At 33.9% G+C, this 21,955-nt stretch overlaps 3 protein-coding genes across 7 annotated transcripts; 1 reads left to right on the plus strand and 2 right to left on the minus strand.

The window, feature by feature from the left end:
- Positions 1–26: 26 nt before the first annotated feature.
- LOC108141932 (glycoprotein-N-acetylgalactosamine 3-beta-galactosyltransferase 1) lies at positions 27–10,637 on the minus strand. 3 transcript variants are annotated; one of them, XM_017265569.2, is made up of 4 exons: positions 10,498–10,637; positions 3,594–3,780; positions 1,793–2,685; positions 27–818 (listed from the first exon to the last, which is right to left on the minus strand). In XM_017265569.2, the coding sequence occupies exons 2-4, from the start codon at positions 3,634–3,636 to the stop codon at positions 585–587; spliced, it is 1,170 nt and encodes a 389-aa protein (XP_017121058.1). In that variant the 5' UTR covers positions 3,637–3,780; positions 10,498–10,637; the 3' UTR covers positions 27–584. The 3 variants fall into 3 exon arrangements, with proteins under 3 accessions (XP_017121058.1, XP_017121056.1, XP_017121057.1); XM_017265567.2 differs by having other exon boundaries at positions 10,390–10,637; XM_017265568.2 differs by lacking the exon at positions 10,498–10,637 and adding an exon at positions 4,802–5,515.
- LOC121467879 lies at positions 5,702–6,063 on the plus strand. The gene is made up of 2 exons (XM_041710501.1): positions 5,702–5,828; positions 5,888–6,063. Exons 1-2 carry the CDS (start codon positions 5,789–5,791, stop codon positions 6,061–6,063), a joined length of 216 nt encoding a protein of 71 aa, XP_041566435.1. The 5' UTR covers positions 5,702–5,788.
- Positions 10,638–13,458: 2,821 nt separating the features above from the next.
- Positions 13,459–20,383, minus strand: LOC108142011. Of its 3 annotated transcripts, none has more exons than XM_017265679.2 (2): positions 20,224–20,383; positions 13,459–16,107 (listed from the first exon to the last, which is right to left on the minus strand). In XM_017265679.2, the coding sequence occupies exons 1-2, from the start codon at positions 20,321–20,323 to the stop codon at positions 14,402–14,404; spliced, it is 1,806 nt and encodes a 601-aa protein (XP_017121168.1). In that variant the 5' UTR covers positions 20,324–20,383; the 3' UTR covers positions 13,459–14,401. The 3 variants fall into 3 exon arrangements, with proteins under 3 accessions (XP_017121168.1, XP_017121166.1, XP_017121167.1); XM_017265677.2 differs by lacking the exon at positions 20,224–20,383 and adding an exon at positions 16,189–16,311 and having other exon boundaries at positions 13,463–16,107; XM_017265678.2 differs by lacking the exon at positions 20,224–20,383 and adding an exon at positions 18,592–19,256 and having other exon boundaries at positions 13,465–16,107.
- Positions 20,384–21,955: the final 1,572 nt, after the last annotated feature.

Below are 21,955 nucleotides of genomic sequence, written 5' to 3' on the forward strand. Positions count from 1 at the left end.
CTTTTTTAAATACTAAAAACAGTTAATTTCTTTTGTATTACATTTGCTTTTTATTAATACACATTTAAATTTGTAGAAGATTAATATCTATAATACGAAATAATCTCAATCACAAAAGAGATATATAAGATTTACCTAGTCGACTTATAGTAAATATGCAAGTGGCTAACGGAAAACCGGAGTAGAAATCGTGAGTGCGCGCCCTATTAGTGATGACTTCATAATTGTACAACCTAGTCTTAATTACAAACTATAGTAACAAATCTAAATTAAAGCTAGGTTTGGTATTTTTACAAAAGGAACGAACCTGCAATAGAGCCCAAACGAAACCTTTCTCTGAGACGTGAAGGAAGTTCAACTAAATCAAAGGACCGGACGACATAAAATAGATTTATGTTAATGGAAATGGTAATGGCAATGCTACACTCAAAAACTTATTTTTCTGAAATATAGAAAAATGTTCCTTTTTCTATTTTCAATCTATAGAATGGCTTATAGTGATTCAATATGCGGGAGTACACAATTATTTATAAATATATACAAATGCTATCTATATACATTGAGAGTGTACCCAACTGTCTCTATTATTGTGTCTTTGTCTCGACGGATCTCTTAGAGACCCCATCGCTCGAACTCTCCGTTGGCTGCTCCTTGGGCACCGGCATCAGTTCGCCCACGGCCAACTTATTGGGCAGTGCATCGGGTGTGTTTATAATGCCATACGGTCGCAGATGGTAGATCAGATAGTCCAGCACATACATTTGATTGGGCGAGACGTAATGGAAGGATATGGCGTTGTCCGAGCAGCAGTCCAGGCCCTGAAATAAAATCAATAGATGATAAATCTGAATAACAAGATAATCAAGCGGACATTGACGGCTGATTTAATGATATTAGCATCTATACTTGCTTTTCAAAATAAACTGTATTGAAAAAGTTAGTTTTGGCGAATAAAGTGAATATAAGCTTGAGTTGATAGCTAAAATGTATTGGTTAATTTAAAAATAAAAATAAATTACAAAACTAAAAATATCTTAAAACCCACAAAAGGATGTAGATCATTAGGAATTGTAAATTGATTACACAAACGGTACAGGTACATGTCGACTCGATACTGATTGAATGGAATTCATCTTCCCTATGGAGGATAACTTAACTTCACTGATAAAAAAATGGAACAGTAATAATAAATATCTGACTATTGAATTTAAAATTGTATATTAAATATTGAAATTAAATTAAAATTAAATTATAATATTAAATGCAATGCATATTTATTAACTGACTTAATATTGAAAATACAAATTAATTTTGGAATTACAGGATATCAAAAAGTTCATATTCATTTAAATGCATTTTATTTCAATTAAATGGTTTAAAATTAAATTTAATTTTCAGATATTTAAATATAATCCGTAAAAAGCTCAAAGAAAAAAACAAACAATTTTTAACTATTTTCATATTTAAAATAGCTAAAAACCGCAATGGATGAATATCAAAGGGAAAATATTTAAAGGAAAATATTTAAATTGTAAAGAAAATATTTGGACTACCACTTTTTTTAGCCAGTGTCAAAACAGAAAATTGAAAAATTTTAAGCAGTTTAAACGGTGTTTGAGTTAATCAGTTTTGTTGAAACTATTTTTTAAAATTATAAACCTTGGCCTTTAATTGGTGAAATCGCTTAAAAAAAAAGCTTTTAATAATTATTGTTAACCTCTTGTTGAACAAATTCATTCAAAAAACTCTTTAAATCCTGTGCTCTTTGCTTCCATCAACTGTGCGATCTCACCTCATCGGTCTTGTAGAAGATGTACTGCCAGTACCAGAACTTCTTGTCCGTGTGCGCCGGGATCAAATGGTGCTCCGGAACGAAGGGAAAGAAGCGACCTCGTCCGTTGGAGTCGCGGGAGTCGCCCGCCAGGACCTTGACATTCTGCAGGCACTTGCCAATCTCGACGTCCTCGGCCCCCGTGTTGTCCGCCTTGCACAGCTTGGGATTGGGCAGAGCTTCGACCACAAAGCGACGCACTGCCTCCCGACTGAGAACGTATCCGGCACCGCCGGACATGTAGCCCTGCTTCACATACGGCTTGAACTTGCAGCCAAAGTAGACAGGCGTGTCCGGACTGTACGGATAGAGCATGTAGCGCATGTTCTCCACTATCGTGTAGGTGTCGTCGTCGGCCTTCAGGAACCAGTCGGCATCGTTGATGTGGTGCTCGTAGATATACTTGTAGGCCTCCTTCGTCTTGCCCCACAGATTGTTGCGACCCTCGCCCACGGGCAGAGCCACCGCATCCAGTTCATCATCCTTGGCCGAACTCATGAAGATCAGCTTGTTGCACCGCTTGCCCCACGTCCTCTTCACGTGGCGCGCCTTCTTCTGGTGGTTGCTCGGATTGGTCATGATCCAGCAGAGCACGCGCACCTCGCTGTACAGCTTCTCCGCAATGGTCGAGTTCTCGTGGACGTGCTCATGGCCGCCCACATCCTGCTCCGGTCCCGACATCTCCATCATGTCGTGGCTGTGATGGGCATCGTTGACATCCCCGTGCCGGTGGCCATCGTACGGCATGAACTCGCTGCGTTCCGGCGCGGAGGAGTACACGAACAGCTCGGCCAGACAGAAGCCAACGACCAGGCCCACAATCAGGGACACAAACGATCGCTTATTCGAGCGTCCTGTGAACGAAAATATATATTTAAATACACTGTTGAAAATATTAGATTTAAAATAATTCCTATTTCATTTAAATACATTTTATTTCATATAAATTTAAATTAAAATTTAAACTTAATTATCATCAATCAATTCCGAAAATAGTTAAATTTAATTTAGTATATTTGAAAATCAAATATTTAAATTGAATACAAAATATTTGGATTTACTACGTTTTTTTTTTTACCAGTGTACATATACAAGAGGAATAACTAGCTTAGTAAAAATAATCTAAACACCAAAGAGTTACATTAACTATAATTCCTTTTAAACATATTTTTTAAAATTGGTAACCTATTAAAACTAAAACTAAAATTTAATAGTTACTACTGACATTGAGTTTATGGCCACGTGTACCTATATTAAGTTTATGATTTCTTTAATATTTTATTTCGTTAAAGGAAGTCTATAAATGTTTTATGAAATGTTGTTCATAACTCCTTGGGTATTATTATACATTTTTCTGATCACGGTTTAGTTTAATAAATATAAATATTATTAGGAAATATCAAAAAATACTGGATGTTTTTTATGATTATTTTTATGTTTCTTTATGGGCATTCTATTTATTATTGTTAAAATGTAACTATTAAATTTATGGACAATAAATAGAAAATAATTTCAATACAATATTGTAAAAAATTTGAAATTTGTGATTTTTAAAATTTGTGGGTAACATTCTCAGACAATTTTCGATAAATTTAGGAACTTCATATAAAATACTCATAAACCATATTTTCCCCCTGTTTGCAATACTTTTAGCTCGCATTTGATGAGTTTATTCGTGTAATTAAACGTATTCAATATTTAAACTAATAACTTGATAAGATAACAAAAAGCAAACAGACAATTTATTTATAATTTTACTCACCTTCATTGAGTAATGACCTTCCTAGCAGACTGTTGGCAGTCATTTGGCTTTAGTTTTGGGTGTACTGGTGTGGGGATATGAGGAACTTTCAGGGTGAGTGTCGGCAGAGCGCCGTTTTGAGGACTGGCAGCTTCTTTGGTTGCGTTTCTTCAGCTGGGAAATCCACCACGGTTTCGCCTTACATTTTCTGCAATGCAAACGAACAAATGCACACCTTTAGCCACGTGTTTCTTAAAAGTAAATCACAGCTGGAGTGCGCGATGCGTTTTCGGTTCGCATCTGCACTCGGCCATTAGTGTCAACTATCTGAGAACATTGAGCTGGTTCTGCTCGGTTTGGCTCGCCTGCGCCCGGTTTAGTCGAACTGTGTTAATCTCATGCAAAACGTGACAATTGCCTCTGGTCGGAGTTGCATTCTGCAACTGCTGGCGCGTTGCTGATAAATATTAATTTCTGAAATCATTTTAATTTTTCTTATTTGCTCATTTTTAACTTTGCACATGTCAGTGTGTGTTTTCCTCTTTTGGAGTATTTCCCTTCCGAGATAACTGCAATACTCTACGTTGGCTTTTTGGCATACGTAAACATATTTTGCTATTTTTGAATTTGTGTCATAAAACTAGCAGACAATATAGAGATTTGAAAACATAAGAATTTACCTATTTTGTTGCGAAGTGCCAATAGAAAAGCAATTACACTTTTGACACCGCAATAAAGATAATTTTTTCGCCATGGCTTTGCTTAAGTTTTACACATTTTTGTTTAGTTAGGAACGAGCCTAACGAATACTAAACCAATACAATATATTGTGTTGGTTGGTGTCGTTGAACTAAACACTCGTTTAGTGTTAGTTGCATAATTAATGTTAATTAATAAACTATATATTTAAATAAGTTTTGATTTTATTACTGATGATGAACCTAAAGCTTGTTTAAATATAATTATTTTGTCCATAAATCACAAATAATCACGAAAATAAGCTTTTAGTTCTAGAGTTAATTGGGAAGGTCATAAATCTTTTAAAACAAAAACTTTACATAATGACTAAAATAAATTGAATTAAACTTTAATAAGGTTCTCTCGTCTTTCAACTTGTCTTCCCAGCGTCACAATAGTTAGAACAATTAAATTTCCGATTTAGGTATGAATATCTCTTTGTTTGGTTTTGCTGCAGTCATTGTTTAGCATATCTTTTGTTTAGCACTCACTTAATGATTTTGTTTGCATCGACAAATAACAATATTGGTAATAATAATAGCAGGAGGATGCAAAACAGCTGCGACAACAGATTGGGCTTAAACAAATCAAACTTGGCTGCAGTTCTGAACCCGGACGAGTCGACACTTCGTTAATAAATGCAGCCCGACAACCAAAAAGCAGAGTTTTTTAAGCAATTTGCAGTTGCATTTTCCGCCGGTTCTCAGTTTTGTTCTCTTTTGTTTGTCGCAGTCTAGACTTATCAGTAAGGAAAACCAGGAAAAAAAGTGCCTTGCAAATGCATGTATGCATATAATGGCATAGGCATTTCAGTATTCAGTATTTCAGTATTTTTGGTGAATCACATGGATTGTTCATTATATCATGGACGTCCCTTATCATTCAGCAACTACTTAACGCTATCTGAAACCAATAATTACTCATTATCATTCATTTGCCTCAGAATGTTGAAAGTGCTAAGCGATAGCTTCAATGGTTTTTAATAAAATTTTGTGGGTCAAGTCTCGTCGGCATGATAAGTTGATCTATTGACTAACCTGTTCCGAGGAATTCCCTTATCAATGGAAACATACTCAAAGTTCCCCATGGTATATATGATATACTTTTAATAAGCCTTTTAAAGTTGTTCTATCAGTAGAACAATATGATCAGAGATTAATAATAACAAGGGTTTTTAATTGTTTGGGGAAAACAATTGGTGAATTTAATGTTTACAGTTTATCAAAAGAATTGACAATTCTTTTCATTTGGGTTTCTTTACTTTAATCTTTTTAAGGAAATATAATTTTTTAAGAGAATCATATCATATTTCTTTGTAGTTGCGCTCTTTTTTCCAGAGATCACTGTTTGTTCGAATGTCTAAAATATTGTAGACGTAATTTTTGTTTGATCAGCTGTTTGCTCCAGATCTAGATGTTTCAATTCAACTTTATTTTTCATTCGGAATTCAGTCACCAAAGGGTGAAGTGTGATAAAAAATGATGTCTTATATTCAGCTGCCTTGGTTATCCAGTAAAGGTTTGAAAATTGTAAACTACCTAAAACACGAGTTAAATCAAGTATTTCTTGTATTTCAGTGCCATTGAGCCAATTGATTTTAACAAGTTTTTTGTGTCTAATTGTGTTTTTCGGCCTGGCTAAACTCGTGTCCATTCCGCTGCGCATCGACGACTTTGATAGCTTCAGGTTGAACCCCACTCAGGATGTCCAATTAGCAGGTCAAGGATTTGGGAAATCTGTGCTAAACCACTGAATCCAGCAATCATGGAATAACCAGATCGCAAATTATTGTTGTGAGAATGCAATTCCAGCATGTCTGGGACCACAATGTTTACCCGGCTTGCTTGGCTAAATTGCAATTGTAATTGCAAATTAATTAAATTTAAGCATGAGCAACATGTCAGACCTCCAGCTCCGCTCCAATTCAATGTACAATTGCATTTAAACGCAATTTAACAGCATATTTGCTTATCATTGTAGGAGACTCATGAAAACCAACTGCATATTAGATGCCTGATTTGCGTGAAGAGGAACACTAACAAGAGTTCACGGATTCAAAGCAAATATTTTCTCTACTAATGTTCTAATTTTAGACCCATTGCCAACGTAAAACGTAAAACTATCCCATGCACTGCAGCTGTCAATTGAAAAATTAGTAGGTGAACAAAAAAGAAAATTATATAATGACATGTTGTTCAGAAACACGAATATATGAACGTGCCTATAATTCATCCCGTCCAGCAATCTATTTTATTGTTATACATATTTGCTATCTATTCTGGTTGTCTTTATTCATACAATTACGTTACCGTGTCGTTATCATTGAAAATGTTGTTTTAAAGGGTTCGTAAGATAACACTTGAGGTAGTAAGACTATATAACGCAAGCTTTAAATAAGGTAAAAACAAATAAAAAAGCCTTGAAAAGATAATACAAGCTTAGAAAAGTTTTGTCAGATTGTAAAACAAAAACTTGTCTCCAAGTCAAGGTGTTTAAGGCCGTGACATAAATTGTTTTATCTAAGATAACAGATAACATAAATCATAATCATAATATAAATCAACAAAACGCAAAAACATACATACTTTGATTAAACAAATGTTTAATTTGAATAAGATTTTTGTTATGCAGAGATGGACAATATACAAAGTATTTACACCTTTTTGCAATAAACTTTCAGTATACAAGAATGGAAGTTTGTCAAGTAAATGAATAATTATATGAATACTTTTAATTGAAATTAATTTTAACTACTTCATTAATTGTTTTTTATATGAAAACCCATTTTCCATTTCAGTAATGGACAATCAAACATATGTTAGTTGAAATACCGTTAAAATTAATTTACTATTATGTCATTCAGTAACAGAGTAGATTTTATTGCTGCCCTAAACTCACATTGGCGTGACTTTCAATTCATCGCACTCAAAAAAAAAAAAACGGAATACCAAACCAAAACCAGAAACCGAACCCCAATTGTTAAATTGTTTTGTTAGGCAGCTGTTCATCTGCGGTCAATAAAATCAGCCACGCTCTACGATCCCGCGTATATTTCAATGCAGATTCTGTTTTTATTTTTGAAGCCAGAATGCAAAGTACTTTATTCTACATGAATTTGCTCTATGGGTCTCGTTTTTTTTTAAATTCACTTTCAGTAACTTCCCTTTCAGATAAACAATACAGAAACTATTCGTACAATAGATGGGTGCTTATCAACGTGGAACTGGACTGCGGAGAATTGTTATCAAGCACAAAAAGAAATATGGCTTGCATCCGTTTCAGAACTCAGTCCACATTGTTAAATCAGTAGCTTTACAGAAACACATTTTTTGAACTCATAACTCTTGACGCTGACTAATTGTTTCAGATTCAGATAAAGAAGTAAGGAGTGCTGCAAAAAGTCTGTGTACTTATAACATCAGAAATCTAAGTTGAATCAATTATTTGAAACTGACAGTCGAACCAGAATTTATTTTTATATCACCTGAAAATGTAATTACTTTGTATATCGTTTAAAGTGAATCTATAAGCATGTCAGATAATTAAAACCATTTATTTACCGTCTCAATCAACAGCCAATACTTTGTGACCTTTTTTGTACTTGTATAGATGGAAATGACAATGCTTTAAGAATAAATATTGGAAATAGTTAGTTAAACGGGATTTATGAAATATTAACAAATTTAAAATCTTTGTTGAGGGATAATTGATTGCTGATTGATGAAAAACGTCTAGGTCTTTTCGACCAATTCTTACGTCAAATGGCAAGATTATGGGAGTCATTCATTGATGTTGTATAGACTAGCCCTTGGGGCATAACAGCTGATTTAAAATTTGTGGGTCGTTCTATTCAAATACAAATTTCTAGTACTACACACACAAAAATAAGTTGAATTCATCAATATATGTTGAGAACATACAAATTCCGAAGAACAAACACCTTCTGCAAAATAAACTCTTTTATTTTTATTATAGTGCTTCCTTTTTTGACATTATCACAATAGAAATTTACCTATTCGCCTATATAAAACTGGTGAAAGATAAATAAACCCATATTCTCAGCGTTTTGTATACGTTCCTATTGGGGAGTTCAAAAAATGCAGTTCATAAAGGGTTGAGTGCTTTAAAATAAGTATTTACAAAAACGTAGCTTTGTTTCTTTCATAAAGCGATTTTTTAAATAATATTATCCTTGGGTAGTTCAAGGAATTTCGGTCGGTTTATATTTCTTAACTTAAAACATTATGAGAAGATTTCATTTGTTGTGATAGTTTATATTATTTTTTTGGATTAGTTTTTAAATATTTTAAAAACTACACAAAGTTGTTCACTCGTAGTTCACATTATCGAGTGCTCACTTTTTTATTCAAAATCGAATTGTTATTTTCTAATTTTCCCTAAAGAAAAACAATCTTCTTAAAGTGAATTCATTGACATTCAATTTTAATTGATTTTTGTTGACAGATGGTGGTACGGTTTTACTGTAAAATACGCTTTCCTTATCAGTTGAATCGAATTGGAAATCTCGGGTTGCAATCTGCATACGAATTATCCCAACTACAATAACAACAATAACAACCACAACAACGAACACTAATCAGAGAGACACAATCACATGCGCTGCACTCTCGCAAAATAAAGAGAAAGAGGGAGAGTGGAGAGAGAATGGAATTGGAACCACAAATAAATTAAAGTAAATGCAGGCAATTCACCCCCCGAGGGAAAAGGGGATGGGGACAGGGCAGGGGGCTGGTTGATCACAGAACGGAAATGACAACTGAAGAGAGCCGGAGAGGAGGACATGGAGACGGGGGTTGGGGCAGCTGTTTGGCAGAGGGGGAATGTCATAGTTTTAAAAATAACAACAACCACCAGGATAGAAAAAGACACCAAATAACGACTAGGAAAGACACTTATAACATTCTCTTGTACATGTGCTAAAATAACACAATTCCATTCACTTGAAGAGATAACATTTTTTCTCTGATAACATTGTGAATGCCCTTCATAAAAATGTAATTTTTTAACAAAACCTTTGAACGTTAAAATGTTTGCTGAAACTAGATTAATATTAAAATAACACTTTTATGTAACGGCTTAAGTTTAAATTTTTAAAAAACCTTTATAATAGGGGTGCCTAATACAAACAATGGTATTTCAGTTTGATACAAATTATAAGCAATTAAACAAGAAAGTGTAACATTGTTTGTGTAAGTTCCAAATTGCCTTCAATCTTTTATTATTATTGTGAAACAAATATTTATTATGCAATAAATAATGATTGATAATCATGGATATGAACATGATAAGAATTAAGCAATTTGGCGATATTACACATCAGTTTAAATAACTTTTTGAAAAAGTCAGTGTCGTAGCACGAAATCTATTCAATGTTAATAAATATATTTCTAAACATAATTTTTTTGATTTGGTATATAAAAACTTGTTAAGCATTAACTAACAAACTCGTTGGTAAGCTTTAGAGGTTGAACACGATACAGATACCGTCTTCAAAAAAACTATAATTTTCAAATGGATTTAACAAACACATAAACAAATACTAAGAATTTCGAACGATCTATTTTGAAAAATAGGAATTTTAAAATATACAAAAAATTCAGGAGTTCGTAAGGCCTTTGTGTTTTTTTCATCATTTGGCTGCATGCATTTTTATACCCTTCAGCAAAGGGGCTTGCGAAGTTGGTGTAACCGAACTGGAAGAAGGGCACCAAGCGAGTACGTATTCCTTCCACTTCCTTCGGGTTCCATTTTGGTTGCCATCCAGTTGGAAGACTAAATGTATATATTTTCGTGCCTTACTCGGCGTTGCAGTTGCTTAAACTTGTTCTTTTTGTTATGGCCCAAAAAAAAGAATGCGAAAATGTTTTATTGGTACTCATCACCTTCCTTTGGTTATTCACAGTCACGTTGTTTTGCGCTCTATACATATTCGTTGCGTTTTCTGTTTTGACACAATATGCGATTTCTGCTGACTGAATAGTTTTGCGTTTCAGGTAAAAATTCACGAACGTTTCATTTAAGTTGATTTAATCTGCTGCCCCGGCGTCCATTTACTTACGAATTGATTTTTTGCACAATCTCTCACACGTTTCTCCGTCGCAGGACGCTCCCAAAAGCTTATTTTTTTTGTGTTGAACGACGAGTATGTTTCTGCTATTACACTCACGTTTTGCACATTCACTTAATTGCCGCTTTAGTCGAGACACTCGAAATATTTAATAAAACTTATTTTCCGCCCCCTTTTTCCTCTTTGAGCAGCGCATTAATGAAAAACTAGCAAACGCTTCGGAGAAACAAAAAGAACTGGCGCGAATTCTAAACTGAGCAGTGACTGCCCCGAAGAGAGTGCCATAAGGCACACTTACAAAAATATTTTACGAAAATATAGAACATTGACTTTGATTTTAGAAAATCGCCTTTGATTATATTTATGGGCGATTTTGCCTATATTACAGAAAGAAGGTTCTTAGAATATAGGGAACACATTTTTCAAAGAACAAAATTGTTTATTTTTCAAATATTTAAGAAAAGAAAGAGTTGCCTACAAAATTTACCTTTAAATTGGGAATAGTTTAATTCGTATAACATTAAAAAGGGAAATGTTTGCAATCAAATGGCTTTTTAAGCTAGTTTTTTTTTTTAAATCAGCTCAGTAAAAACTTGAAATAAAAACAGAACATTATTATAAATAAACATACACAACAACATTACATATGTAGATTTTAATAAAATTCAGAAAATATTTTATTTGTTCTTATTTTATAAGAAAAACAATTTTTTTGAGTGCATGAAGAGAGTAGTTTCTCGCTCTCGCGCATTTGTTCTTTTCGTTGGAGGCGGGTGAAGGAGGGTGGATGGCAGATAGCAAAAAACAGCCGGCAAAATTTCTCTTAACAAACCGGCTGCAGCTTTTTTCCCGGAGACAGAAAGAGATAAAGAGAGCTCCCCAGAAGGAACGCTTTAATCGAGTGCACCGACTATTAAATAGCCGTTATTCAGTTAACCAAATTTAAAATAAATATGCTCTGAAAAAACAAAAGGAGGCGTCATCTACCTCGAATTTTCAATCATTCAAAATGTTACAATTATGCTAGTAACTTCTTAAATAATGTTTTTAAAATATTTTATATGTCCAGTTATACATAACATACACCGAATAAAACATAACTCCCCTCTACCACGTCAGAATTCCGATTTGTGCGAGAACTCGACGTTTATACGGATAGAATTAGGTCGATTTGGTTATTGATCCTGTTCAAGAATAGATATACATAGTAAGGCTCTAAAATTCTTCCTTCTACGCGTTACGTACTTTTCAACGAATACATCATACCCATTCAGTCGACGAGTAACGGGTATAAAAAGCGACAGCAAAAGAGTGTTAATAAAGTCAATGATTTGAAAACTAGCAATTTAGGAATAGATTATAATTAAATCTATTATAAAACACTTACAAATAAAATTGTCTTGTTCTACGAATCGCTTAACTCTTTGAACTTTTAAAGAGATGAAAAACAGCTGTTGAGAACTGTTGTCTAGGTTAAGGGTTTGTTTTTAGGGGTAGAATTTTCTATTTATACTATCTCTTCAATTTGAACTGCTCACTCTTAAATTCGACTTCCTGAGTTTGTCGGCTTCAAAAATAATTTAAGATATTTAAAAAACAAGTTTTAATATCACATCATCGGTCTTTTCTCGAGTGTTCGGGTTTTTTTTTTGAAAACCCGCTAACACGAAAGCGTGACTTAAAAAAAATTCGAAAAGAACCGTTAACGAGATATTCCCAAAAACATGTTTAACAGACCGCAAGACCATAAAGCAAAAGGCGAACAGTAGTAATTTCTTTATTGCAGTCTTAGCATTAAACCCAAATTTCTGTTAAATATTTTACAAATTTATTTATATACCTACATAAGAACTATTAGCCGTTAAAACTTTGTTATTCTGGCCCGTAGTCTTTTTAAAAATTATTTAAACAACATGGTTTTAATTTGAAAGCATCAATTGAATAAGTTTTTTTTCTAGTTAAACTCAAGATCATGATTGGTTATAAATTTCCATAGCAACGTTTTTATAACTTTCAAAATAATTATAAAAGTATTTAATATAAGCGATGTATTCCACGAATTGGACGATACTAAGCATCCTATTCAAAAAAATCTGGAAAGATTTAATTAATAAAACAAAACACTATAAGCAAAAAAATATATAAACTTTTTACTGTACTTTCTAAGTGAGTAATTATTAACCTTTCCAAAATACTTATAATTTGTTCTGATTGAGCTGTAATTAAACAAGTTCTAAGCGCTCGCTCGTTAAGAGATATTTTTGTTCGATTCGTTATCACCAAGAGTAATCGGCAACCCTGATATTCCAGTCTCAAATTAAAAATTATTTTGAAACCAGAATTATCGTAGTTTATCATGACTCATAAAAAAAAGAAATTATAGCTTTTAATTTCCGTATACATTATTAGTAAATTAGTTATGAGCGCCAGACACCATTAATGAAATGGCGTGTTTCAAATAACAGTTTGCTATCGATCAATTCAGATAAGATATATAACCTACATAAGTTTGTATGTACACACAATTGTGACAAACATGATAAGGTTGAACTGGCACTTTTAATTAGTCCGACACGGCGCCTTAATAAACTTGAAGAAAATTAGAAACATAGTTTTTGAAAAATTTAGATTTAAAAAATTTAATTTAAGTGGCTTTTAAGAATGTACTGTAATACATAAGAAGCTCAATAAAAAATTAGAGAAGTGAACAATTTTATTTTTATTTTTATTATCCGTGTAATCTGTTTAATTATAAAAGACAAAGAAATTTAAGGTATTAACAAAAGTCTTAGGGCCTCTTAAACAAAAAATTAAACTATTTTGTAATTTTACATGCAGTTTTCGCGCATTCTACTCAGCTCTAAAATATGTAGATAAGTCAATGTAGCCACCATAATTTTGTAGTCGTTACCTTTTGTTTGCCTACGCTTATAGCGATCAGCTTAAAAAAAAAACTTTTCCGCTTAATTTCTCCCACATGCCAATAAAAAATATATATTTTTGAACACTGTGTTCTTTTTTATTTATTTGGTTGTCTACATTTAGGTATGCTTACCCTAATGAAACTATGTTAGTCGGATAATCCAAGGCACTATATTCACGCTCACTTTAACTCAATAAACCATGAAAGTACAAAGTTAATCAATTCATTTTTGATGACAATGTTATTTTCTGTTCATTTATAATGCCAACTGCGAGGCATACAATTTGTGTAAATATTTGCATTACCCCCGTGTCCAAATTAGGAAATAAAATAACAAGCCACCCACAAAGGACGGGCAAATGGGCATTGACTGCCTGACTTGTGTGTGAATTAATCTAAAATAACTAGAGTCAACAAAATTGTTTTCTGTCCTGAAATTAGAGCCAATGGAAAATATTCTGCTTATGATTACGACACCGACCAAATGTCTGCATTGAAAATAACAAACAAAAATCCAGTTTTTTCTCTTTAAATTTATTTTAATCTAAACCGAAAAATGAACTTAATTCTAAAATGAATACTACCAAATTTAACGAAAAATCTCAGTTAAAAATATGTCTTTTTAATTTGTATCTACTTAATGAAACTAACAACTTTAAAGGTCAACCGAAAAAGCAAGGAGGTACATATATCCCGATATACAAAATGAGAATTATTTATATTGTTGTTAATTCCTAAAGTTCTATCTTAAAACTACTGTTGTCTACAATTACATGTATTTAATATACAATTTACATTTATTTCCTATATTCCTAATATAATCCAGTATTTGTAGACTATCAAATGCTTGCGTCTTAGGCTACATTCATATTACAAACTACGAATATTGATAACGAATTGTTCAGACTGTTCATTCCGTGTGTATAATCGATATGGGCTATAGATATACTTTATATGGCTACTCGAAAAGCTCTCGTTTTGGGGCCGGCCATCACGTTACCACACACTCACATGCGTGTATATCACCCGCTAGTTGCCTCCCTATAAATATCACAAGACTTCGCTGGATTTTCTGGGGGACTACAGGAAGGAGCAGCAGAGGATCAGGACCAGCACGGTAATGGGAAATATGGCGTAGATTTCGCTGCGCGGATGGCAGGTGGAGATCAGGTTGGTGATGTCATCCTCCTCGTGTTCGATGCCATCCCGCGTGGGCACCTCCACCACCACGATCTCGTCCGAAAGGAAACTGATGGTGAACGTACAATTCGTCGTGTTCAGACAACTCTGCGTATCGCTCATGTTGGAGTACTGATAGGTCGGCTTGTAAATATCGAAGATGGCGTGTATCTCGTTCTTCACATGATCGTTGTCGCTGTAGAATATATAGTAGTAGTAGCCATCTTCGATCACATTGTGCACCACCATCGAACTCTTGTTTGGCGATGACTCCATTATGTGCGGATTGGAGCACTCATTTTTTGGCTTAAAGAATTTCTGCAGCAGAACCATCCCATCAAAGCATTGTTGCAGTCCTGTTTCAAAGCTGGACACTGAATTGGACTCGTCGGTTTCAGTGAAGTTAATGGCATTGCCTCCATGAGTGGGCCTTCTGTCGTACACATTCCGCAAGTTATCCCGTTTTGGTCTCTTATAGAGCTTCTCGTAGAGATCCTGCCTCCTCTGATTTCTATGGGTTCCGCCATTGTGTCTTTTTCGGCGTTGGCGATGGTGCCCACTATTTAAGTTATGGATCTCACTCGAATTATGACTTGGATGATCCTCATTCAAATTGTGATTTGGATGCTCCTCACTCAAATTGTCATCTCGATGATCCTCACTTGAATTGTGATCGCGTTGATTCTCTCTCGAATTGAGATCCAAATGATGCTCATCACGAATGTGCTTGGGATTATGACTAGTTTCCTCGGTTGTGATATTCGAACTCTGCTCGGTATGATCTTGATGATGCGTTGGACTACTATTTAAAGAATGATTATGATGATGTGCAGGTGAGTTGGAGCTGTGATCGTGATGATTTAAAATATGTTCTGTGTGATGTGATCCTTGCAGATCTGTAACTGCATTCAAATCGGGATCACTGTGATGAATTACACCTTTTTTCAGTTTCTTTCTGAAAAGTTTTGGTTGTGACGAACCATTGTGTTTGGGTGGTATACTCAAATGTGGCTGCGATTCATCCTCGCTGAGGTCCTCGCCCCCATGATTCTCATGCTCCATCATAACGTCCTGGTTGCTCTTTTCCTCAGTGATCTCCACATTATCTTCGAAGAACACTTGAACTTGTTCGTGTCCTTTGGCATAATTGGCGCCCACCTTGTTCTTATTGTGATCGGTGAGGCCACAGAGATTAAGCTCCCTGTGGCCATGGATGATTAGGATGCTCGAGCCATCGTAACGGGAGCACAATTTCACATGCACCTTGGCTCCTTTCAGCAAAAAGAAGCCCCAATATTCCAGGGTATCATCTGGCAGGGTCATCGACTTCTTCAGCCTAATATGCTTGCGGTTTGTGGCGATCTCTGGCTTATTTCGCAACTGAAAGGCGTTGAAATTGGAGCTCATTCGCAGGGTGTGTTTCGAGCAGAAGATCGACGAGATTCCGGCCCGAATCTCGATGATATCGGATTCGGCCATGGGATAAATGACGTCCGCAAAGACTGTCTTTCGCAGATGCAATGGCATAATGATAAGAATGGCCGGCAGTATTACAATCATCAGGCAGAAGATCAGCACCCTCTTCACTCCGTGCATTTTGCGGGTTTCTGCGAAAATATAAAGATAACACAGTTTACTATCTCGTGATATATAAATATTCATATTTTTTATATGGCCTGACGGGGCACCTTCAAAGTGATATTCCGTTAAGGGCTGCATCTTGGAGGCTCAAAAAAAAAAATAAAGGATGTCGGGGAAACAGTTTTCTGCGAATACGTCTGATTGCCAGCCAGGTTTGTTGTACACTGTCTGATAGTGCGATTATCAAATTAGTCTAGCCGACTCAGTTTGTTTTCACGCCTGCCGCCGCCGCCGCCGCCCCCTTCTTATATTTTTATATGACTAGCCGAGTATTTGTGAGAGGCGAGATTGTATCAACAATCCGACACGATTATTGATATTGGCCCGGTGTTTAACTAAGCTATTCACAAGATTCAATTGGCAGGCCCAGATCGATGGCCAGCCAAGTGACAGCCTCTGTTTGATCGATTTTTAGCGACCCACGACTCCGGAACATTCGCTCTTCTCCGACTTGATTTGCGGAAAAAGATTCGCATATCACTGTTGGCATATCACAATTAGAACAGGAGCGGAATTTTCTAATTATTTAATTCGTTCAATATTTTAAAATACTATACTTTAAAATCCAGCAGTGCTTTTGTAAACATATACATCAGCTTTTCTTACTGAAACCTTTATACATTTTCCTTCTTGGTTTTAAAATGATTTATAATTTTTACCAAGTTATTAGTACATTTACTTGGGTTTTTTTTTAATTATATCAGAAAACCAAAATTCCATTTGACAAAGGCAAATTTATAGCGACTTAAATTTGTTTGTTTAGCTATACTTTTTTATTTTATTGAAATATATATTTATTTGGAAAATATAATAGTTTATAATATGTAAATATTAATTAAATATTATTATTTAAAATAATTGAAACAACTTTGTTAAAATTTGAAACCAATTTAAAATCATAGAGGAAAATATATTTACGTTTCAGTAAAAACGACTCAAATCGGAGGTAATACATGGGTACATCTTGGGATTTTTATTTAAATATTTTTCTATTACCACTGTTACTGTTACTTTTAAATTTCAATTGGTATTAATGTTACGCATATTGGTTATCAGGATCTTAGCTAATTACCGCCAGACTATTGATGCCAACTTTGATAAGCCCTATTTCTTTTTCATAACGATGTTTATATTAGTCAGGTCTTATCAACGTCAGCGAATGAGTTGTGATCAAGAATACATATACAAAATTTCATATATGCCTTACTTATGTGACATAAATATAGTATTTATGGCACACACGAGTGATGTTTTTATTTGTCACGTTTTTGTCGAGTGCTTTTTGAACCCGACTGAAATGTGCTTCGAGCTAAAAACAATATCATAAACAAATTTCGCTTCTCACTGCTTATCAACGAAACATGTTCAGTACCGACAGATAAAAAACGTTACCTTATTAAAGTAAAATCTCATAATAAAATATTAGAGATAAGAGAGTCTTAAATTAAAATTTTACAGGCATGGCAAGAAATAATACAAAAATTAAAATCATCAGATTAAAATACAGAAGATGGTTGGATTTAAATGAGAAAGCCTTTAAACAAGATACTTTTAAAAAATTGAGCAATTGTTACATTCAATAGTTAAACAAATATATCCCAAATGTCATTAGCACGATTTTGAAAACAACAATTGTGTAAGCTATATAAGTAAAAATTATTTTATTAATACTATTAAGATTATTTTTCTTGAACACATTTTACCGAAATATACACGGGTGGTAAAATAATCTCTATAAATAAGTTATAGCTATTTTAAATCTAACGTCAGTGATAAGATATAAGCTAGTTACCATACGCGCCCCACTTTTCTTATCACAGATACATTCTAAATCTTGACTTAACAACAATTCATCTGTCGCCATCTGAAGAGAGGTATACTTTTTGAATTTCTCACGATTACCGTTATTGCTGTTATTTTCCTTTGTCAGGTTTTTCCGGTCGTTCCCATGACAAAGACACCCATAAGTATGTGACCTCAAAAAAAAATGGCATAGGTCGTGAATTATTGGGATTTTATTTTATTTACATTTTATGCCATTTTGACTATTATTTTCGTGTAAAAAAACCTGTTGTGATCACACAGAAACATTTTTAACCTAAAAATACATACAAAGTTTTATTTTTGACCTGAACAAAAAGTAAATATGAAATATTGAATAAAACTTATTATAACATACAAATATTAAAATAATAATAATTGTACAAAATATAACGAAAACTAGTTTTTTAAGTGTTTTCATTTCCTTGAAACTATCTTAGCCGGTTCTTTTTTCTGGTTTTGAAAAACATTTGTAGCCGCGACGGAAATATGCATTTCAAATACAAAACCCGCTGCAGGCACCTGTGGAAATGTTATTCTTGTTTGTTTATTTTACCGAGGGAGTCGAATCATATTTACACATGTAGTCTTAAATTCGTTTCTCAGCAACTTAATTAGTTGGCACTTACATGATTTTTGTATCTTTCCTATATTTGCACTATATCTTTGGGATTAGCTGACGTCATAAGGTGGTGACAAGTGAGACTTTTTTTGTAAATTTCACATGCACTTGTCGATTTTGTTGTCTTTTCTTTTCTTTTGTTTTGTTTTCTTTTTTTTTTTTTTTGTTTAGGTGAACATATATTTAAAATTAGACGGGTATATGTGGGTTGATATATGTATGTTTATAGGGAATCCGAAAAACACGTGCCGCTTCCCATGATTTATTATCAAAAACAAGTGATTTTTCCATTGGTTTGTTGTTATATTTTGACACACATTATAATCAACAATTTGCTCTCTCTCTTATCGCGGCACTCTCTTTTTCTTTCTCCCACGCTCTCTCGTTCGAATATCTCCCGTTGTCTCTTCTATTTAACACTTTGTTTTTAGGTCTGCTTCCGCATATCTTTGTTTGTTTTTGAAACACGTCGTTGAATATTTATAAATTAATAGGCATTTTATTTGCTCTTTTTTCGTGTAGTTAACTCAGCATTTCGCCCCTCTGTTCCAATTGGTTAAATATTTAATCAATCATCATTATTACGAAATTTTTAATCGACTCGGCAGAGGAAAAACAAAACGCTTCAGTCACTCGCAAAGCAATCCAACAAATGAGACGGAAACTCAACTCAACTGCTCTGCTGCAATGGAAATTTTAACCCCAAAGAAATATAGACAATGCGATAGCGCATTGCGAAATGCTCTCTGCGCTCTCTGTTTTAAGAGTACACATACAAAAATTACCTTAATTACTCTTCATTTTTTTATGTTTTGTTTTCCCGGAACTCATACAGACCACAGACTTCAGCTAAATATTTTAGGCTCATAAAATAAAATAAAAAATAATCTACATTCTTAGCACAGACCCGTTAAAGAATTGTTTTTAAAAAATAGAAAATATTGCATGTATTTTTTTGAGTGTTTGCTCTCATTTCCCACCGTGAGCGTGAGCGAAAAAGAGAAACACTGCTCGGAAAAATTTTACTTTGGCCAGAAAATTTTAAGAGAAACTGCTTTTGTTTTGAAGCGAAGTTGGCTGCGCTAAAACTAAGGTTGAAAACTGAACTAAACAATATTTAATTTTAATACCCGTTACTCGTAGAGTAAACATTTAGTCCATCTTTGGTTTTATTTGCTTTATATATACTTTACTTATTTAATTTAATAAACAATAAATAACTTATCTTATCTTGTTGATGATAAGTTCAAAACTATTACCTTATACGAAGAAAAAGAATACTAAAATTATCAAATCACGAATTTAAGAGGAGATGAGAATGTTTTTTCATGTATGTAATCAGTATCACTATATCTTGTTTACCCAATAAAATCTTAAAGAGGTTGAACAAAACAGAAATTATAAATCACACTGTATCAACCACACAAAAGTATGTGAAAGTCCACGACGTATTAAAATCTAAATAAGTAGAACCGTTCAAAAATGCAATGACATTGCTTAAGGATTCAATGCAAAACTTTTCCTTTTAAACACTTTATATGTACATACATATATCATTTGTTTAAACTGCATTCCTTCTTAAACTGCATTTATTTTCAAAAGGAATTGGAGTTATAAGCGGATGTAATATAATACTTACTATGCAAATCCGGCATGGAGTAATAGAAATCCGTGTGATAATAATGTAATTGTCCAGGACTAATTGAAGTACTCCTGTTGAACATCTTTTTGTTGGCCATCCTGGGTATTAAGTGTTATTTTTTCTACGCACTTTGATGAGAGCCAGAGCAGAACCGAAGCCTGCGAATTATCGCAGTGAACTAATGGAATGAATATAATCCGAATCGGACGAGAGTCAAACTGTGGAAAGTGTTTGGGATAACGATGACGCTTAATTCAAACAGTCGTCGCACAGTGGCGCAATTTCAGTTTATTCGTTGCAAAAATCATTCCTTTCTAACCAAATAAAGTAATCGAATAGTTTAAATGACTTCTGATACATCTTTTTTTTACATAAAAAATAATATACGTATATAAGTATTAAAATGCTTTATGCAAAAAAAAATACAAATAATAATTAATGGCGGCCAATTAAAGTTTAAGTTTTTAAAGTATAATCATTATTTTCTGTAGAACTTACCTCTTTTATTTGCTTTAAGACTTAAATAATTGTTTTGAGTCAACTTTAAAATGTTATAACTTTTAATAAAATTTAAAAATAAAAAAAAGAAAGAAAGTTTTTTACAAGATGAATTAATTTACAATTTTTAAGGCGGGGATGAGCAATTGCATTTCTGCAACGTATTGCGTTCCACAGTGCTTCGGGGGTGCCTGTCCTCATGCGAACTGATACTGATAGTCGCGTTGGCCTATTATCATAATGAGTTTGTAAACACTGTTTAAAAGTGGACAAAACATAAAACCTGCACCAGCCCTACAATTGATAAGCGACTAATTGTTATTGTCTGTTAGACTAGTTAGACTAGATTGACTTTGAACCTTAACACATCCACATAACTATTTATCTGCCTATTCAATATACCCTTGGCAACAAAGATATTTTTGGCACATTCGGCAAAGCTCCATTTGGTTGATTGGATATTTAATATCATAGCGGAAATGCAAATAAATTGCAATTTCCGGTTTGAAAAATAAAAGCAAAATAACGTCGACAAAATAAACAAAGTGTACCAAACCCTGCACAAAAAAAATCATTACACAAAAAAATTGTTCTTCGTAGAATTTCAAACTGCATTCTGCTCTGTCATTAAAATTTGATTTTATCTAAAATTCGCTTGTATCGAAACTTCCTCTTTTTCATGAATTTTAAATGTTGGATGCTATCAAGCAGGTCCATCAGTTGTTTTTCGCTATCAGGTTTTGAACAGTAATGTGACACCTGTCGGCGTAATTTACAAACAAAGATAAAACTATTTCTTGCCGCACCAACCATCTCAAGATCGCCGACGCAAACGCTCCAGACGTCAAATAAATTAAAGATTTATGCCACTGGTTTATCTTATCTACTGCAAATTATTTTATAAGTCAGGCGGAAAGTTTTGAATCAAAAATGCAGGCTATTTTCAGCATTCACATGGGCTTCATTGCTCTCAGGTGGTTCAGTGGTGGCAGCAGTTCGAAATGCCCATGCAAATGACTGCCCTGAAAAGCTAGATAGCAAATCCTTTAATCTGACGATGTCCTCTCTGATTTGCTCCTCTTTCAATAAGCTACTGTGCTCCAGATCTTCTACTTCGTGTACGATATCATCTATCATTAGTTTAGTTTTGGAACGAAGTGTTGCAGACTTGCACAGGCAATACTTTTTGAATTCATTTTTTGTCACGCATTCCGATTCGTGGACATGTCTA

Source organism: Drosophila elegans, unplaced genomic scaffold, assembly GCF_018152505.1.
Source record: "Drosophila elegans isolate 14027-0461.03 unplaced genomic scaffold, ASM1815250v1 contig_814, whole genome shotgun sequence".
In the NCBI taxonomy this organism is placed as follows: domain Eukaryota; kingdom Metazoa; phylum Arthropoda; class Insecta; order Diptera; family Drosophilidae; genus Drosophila; species Drosophila elegans.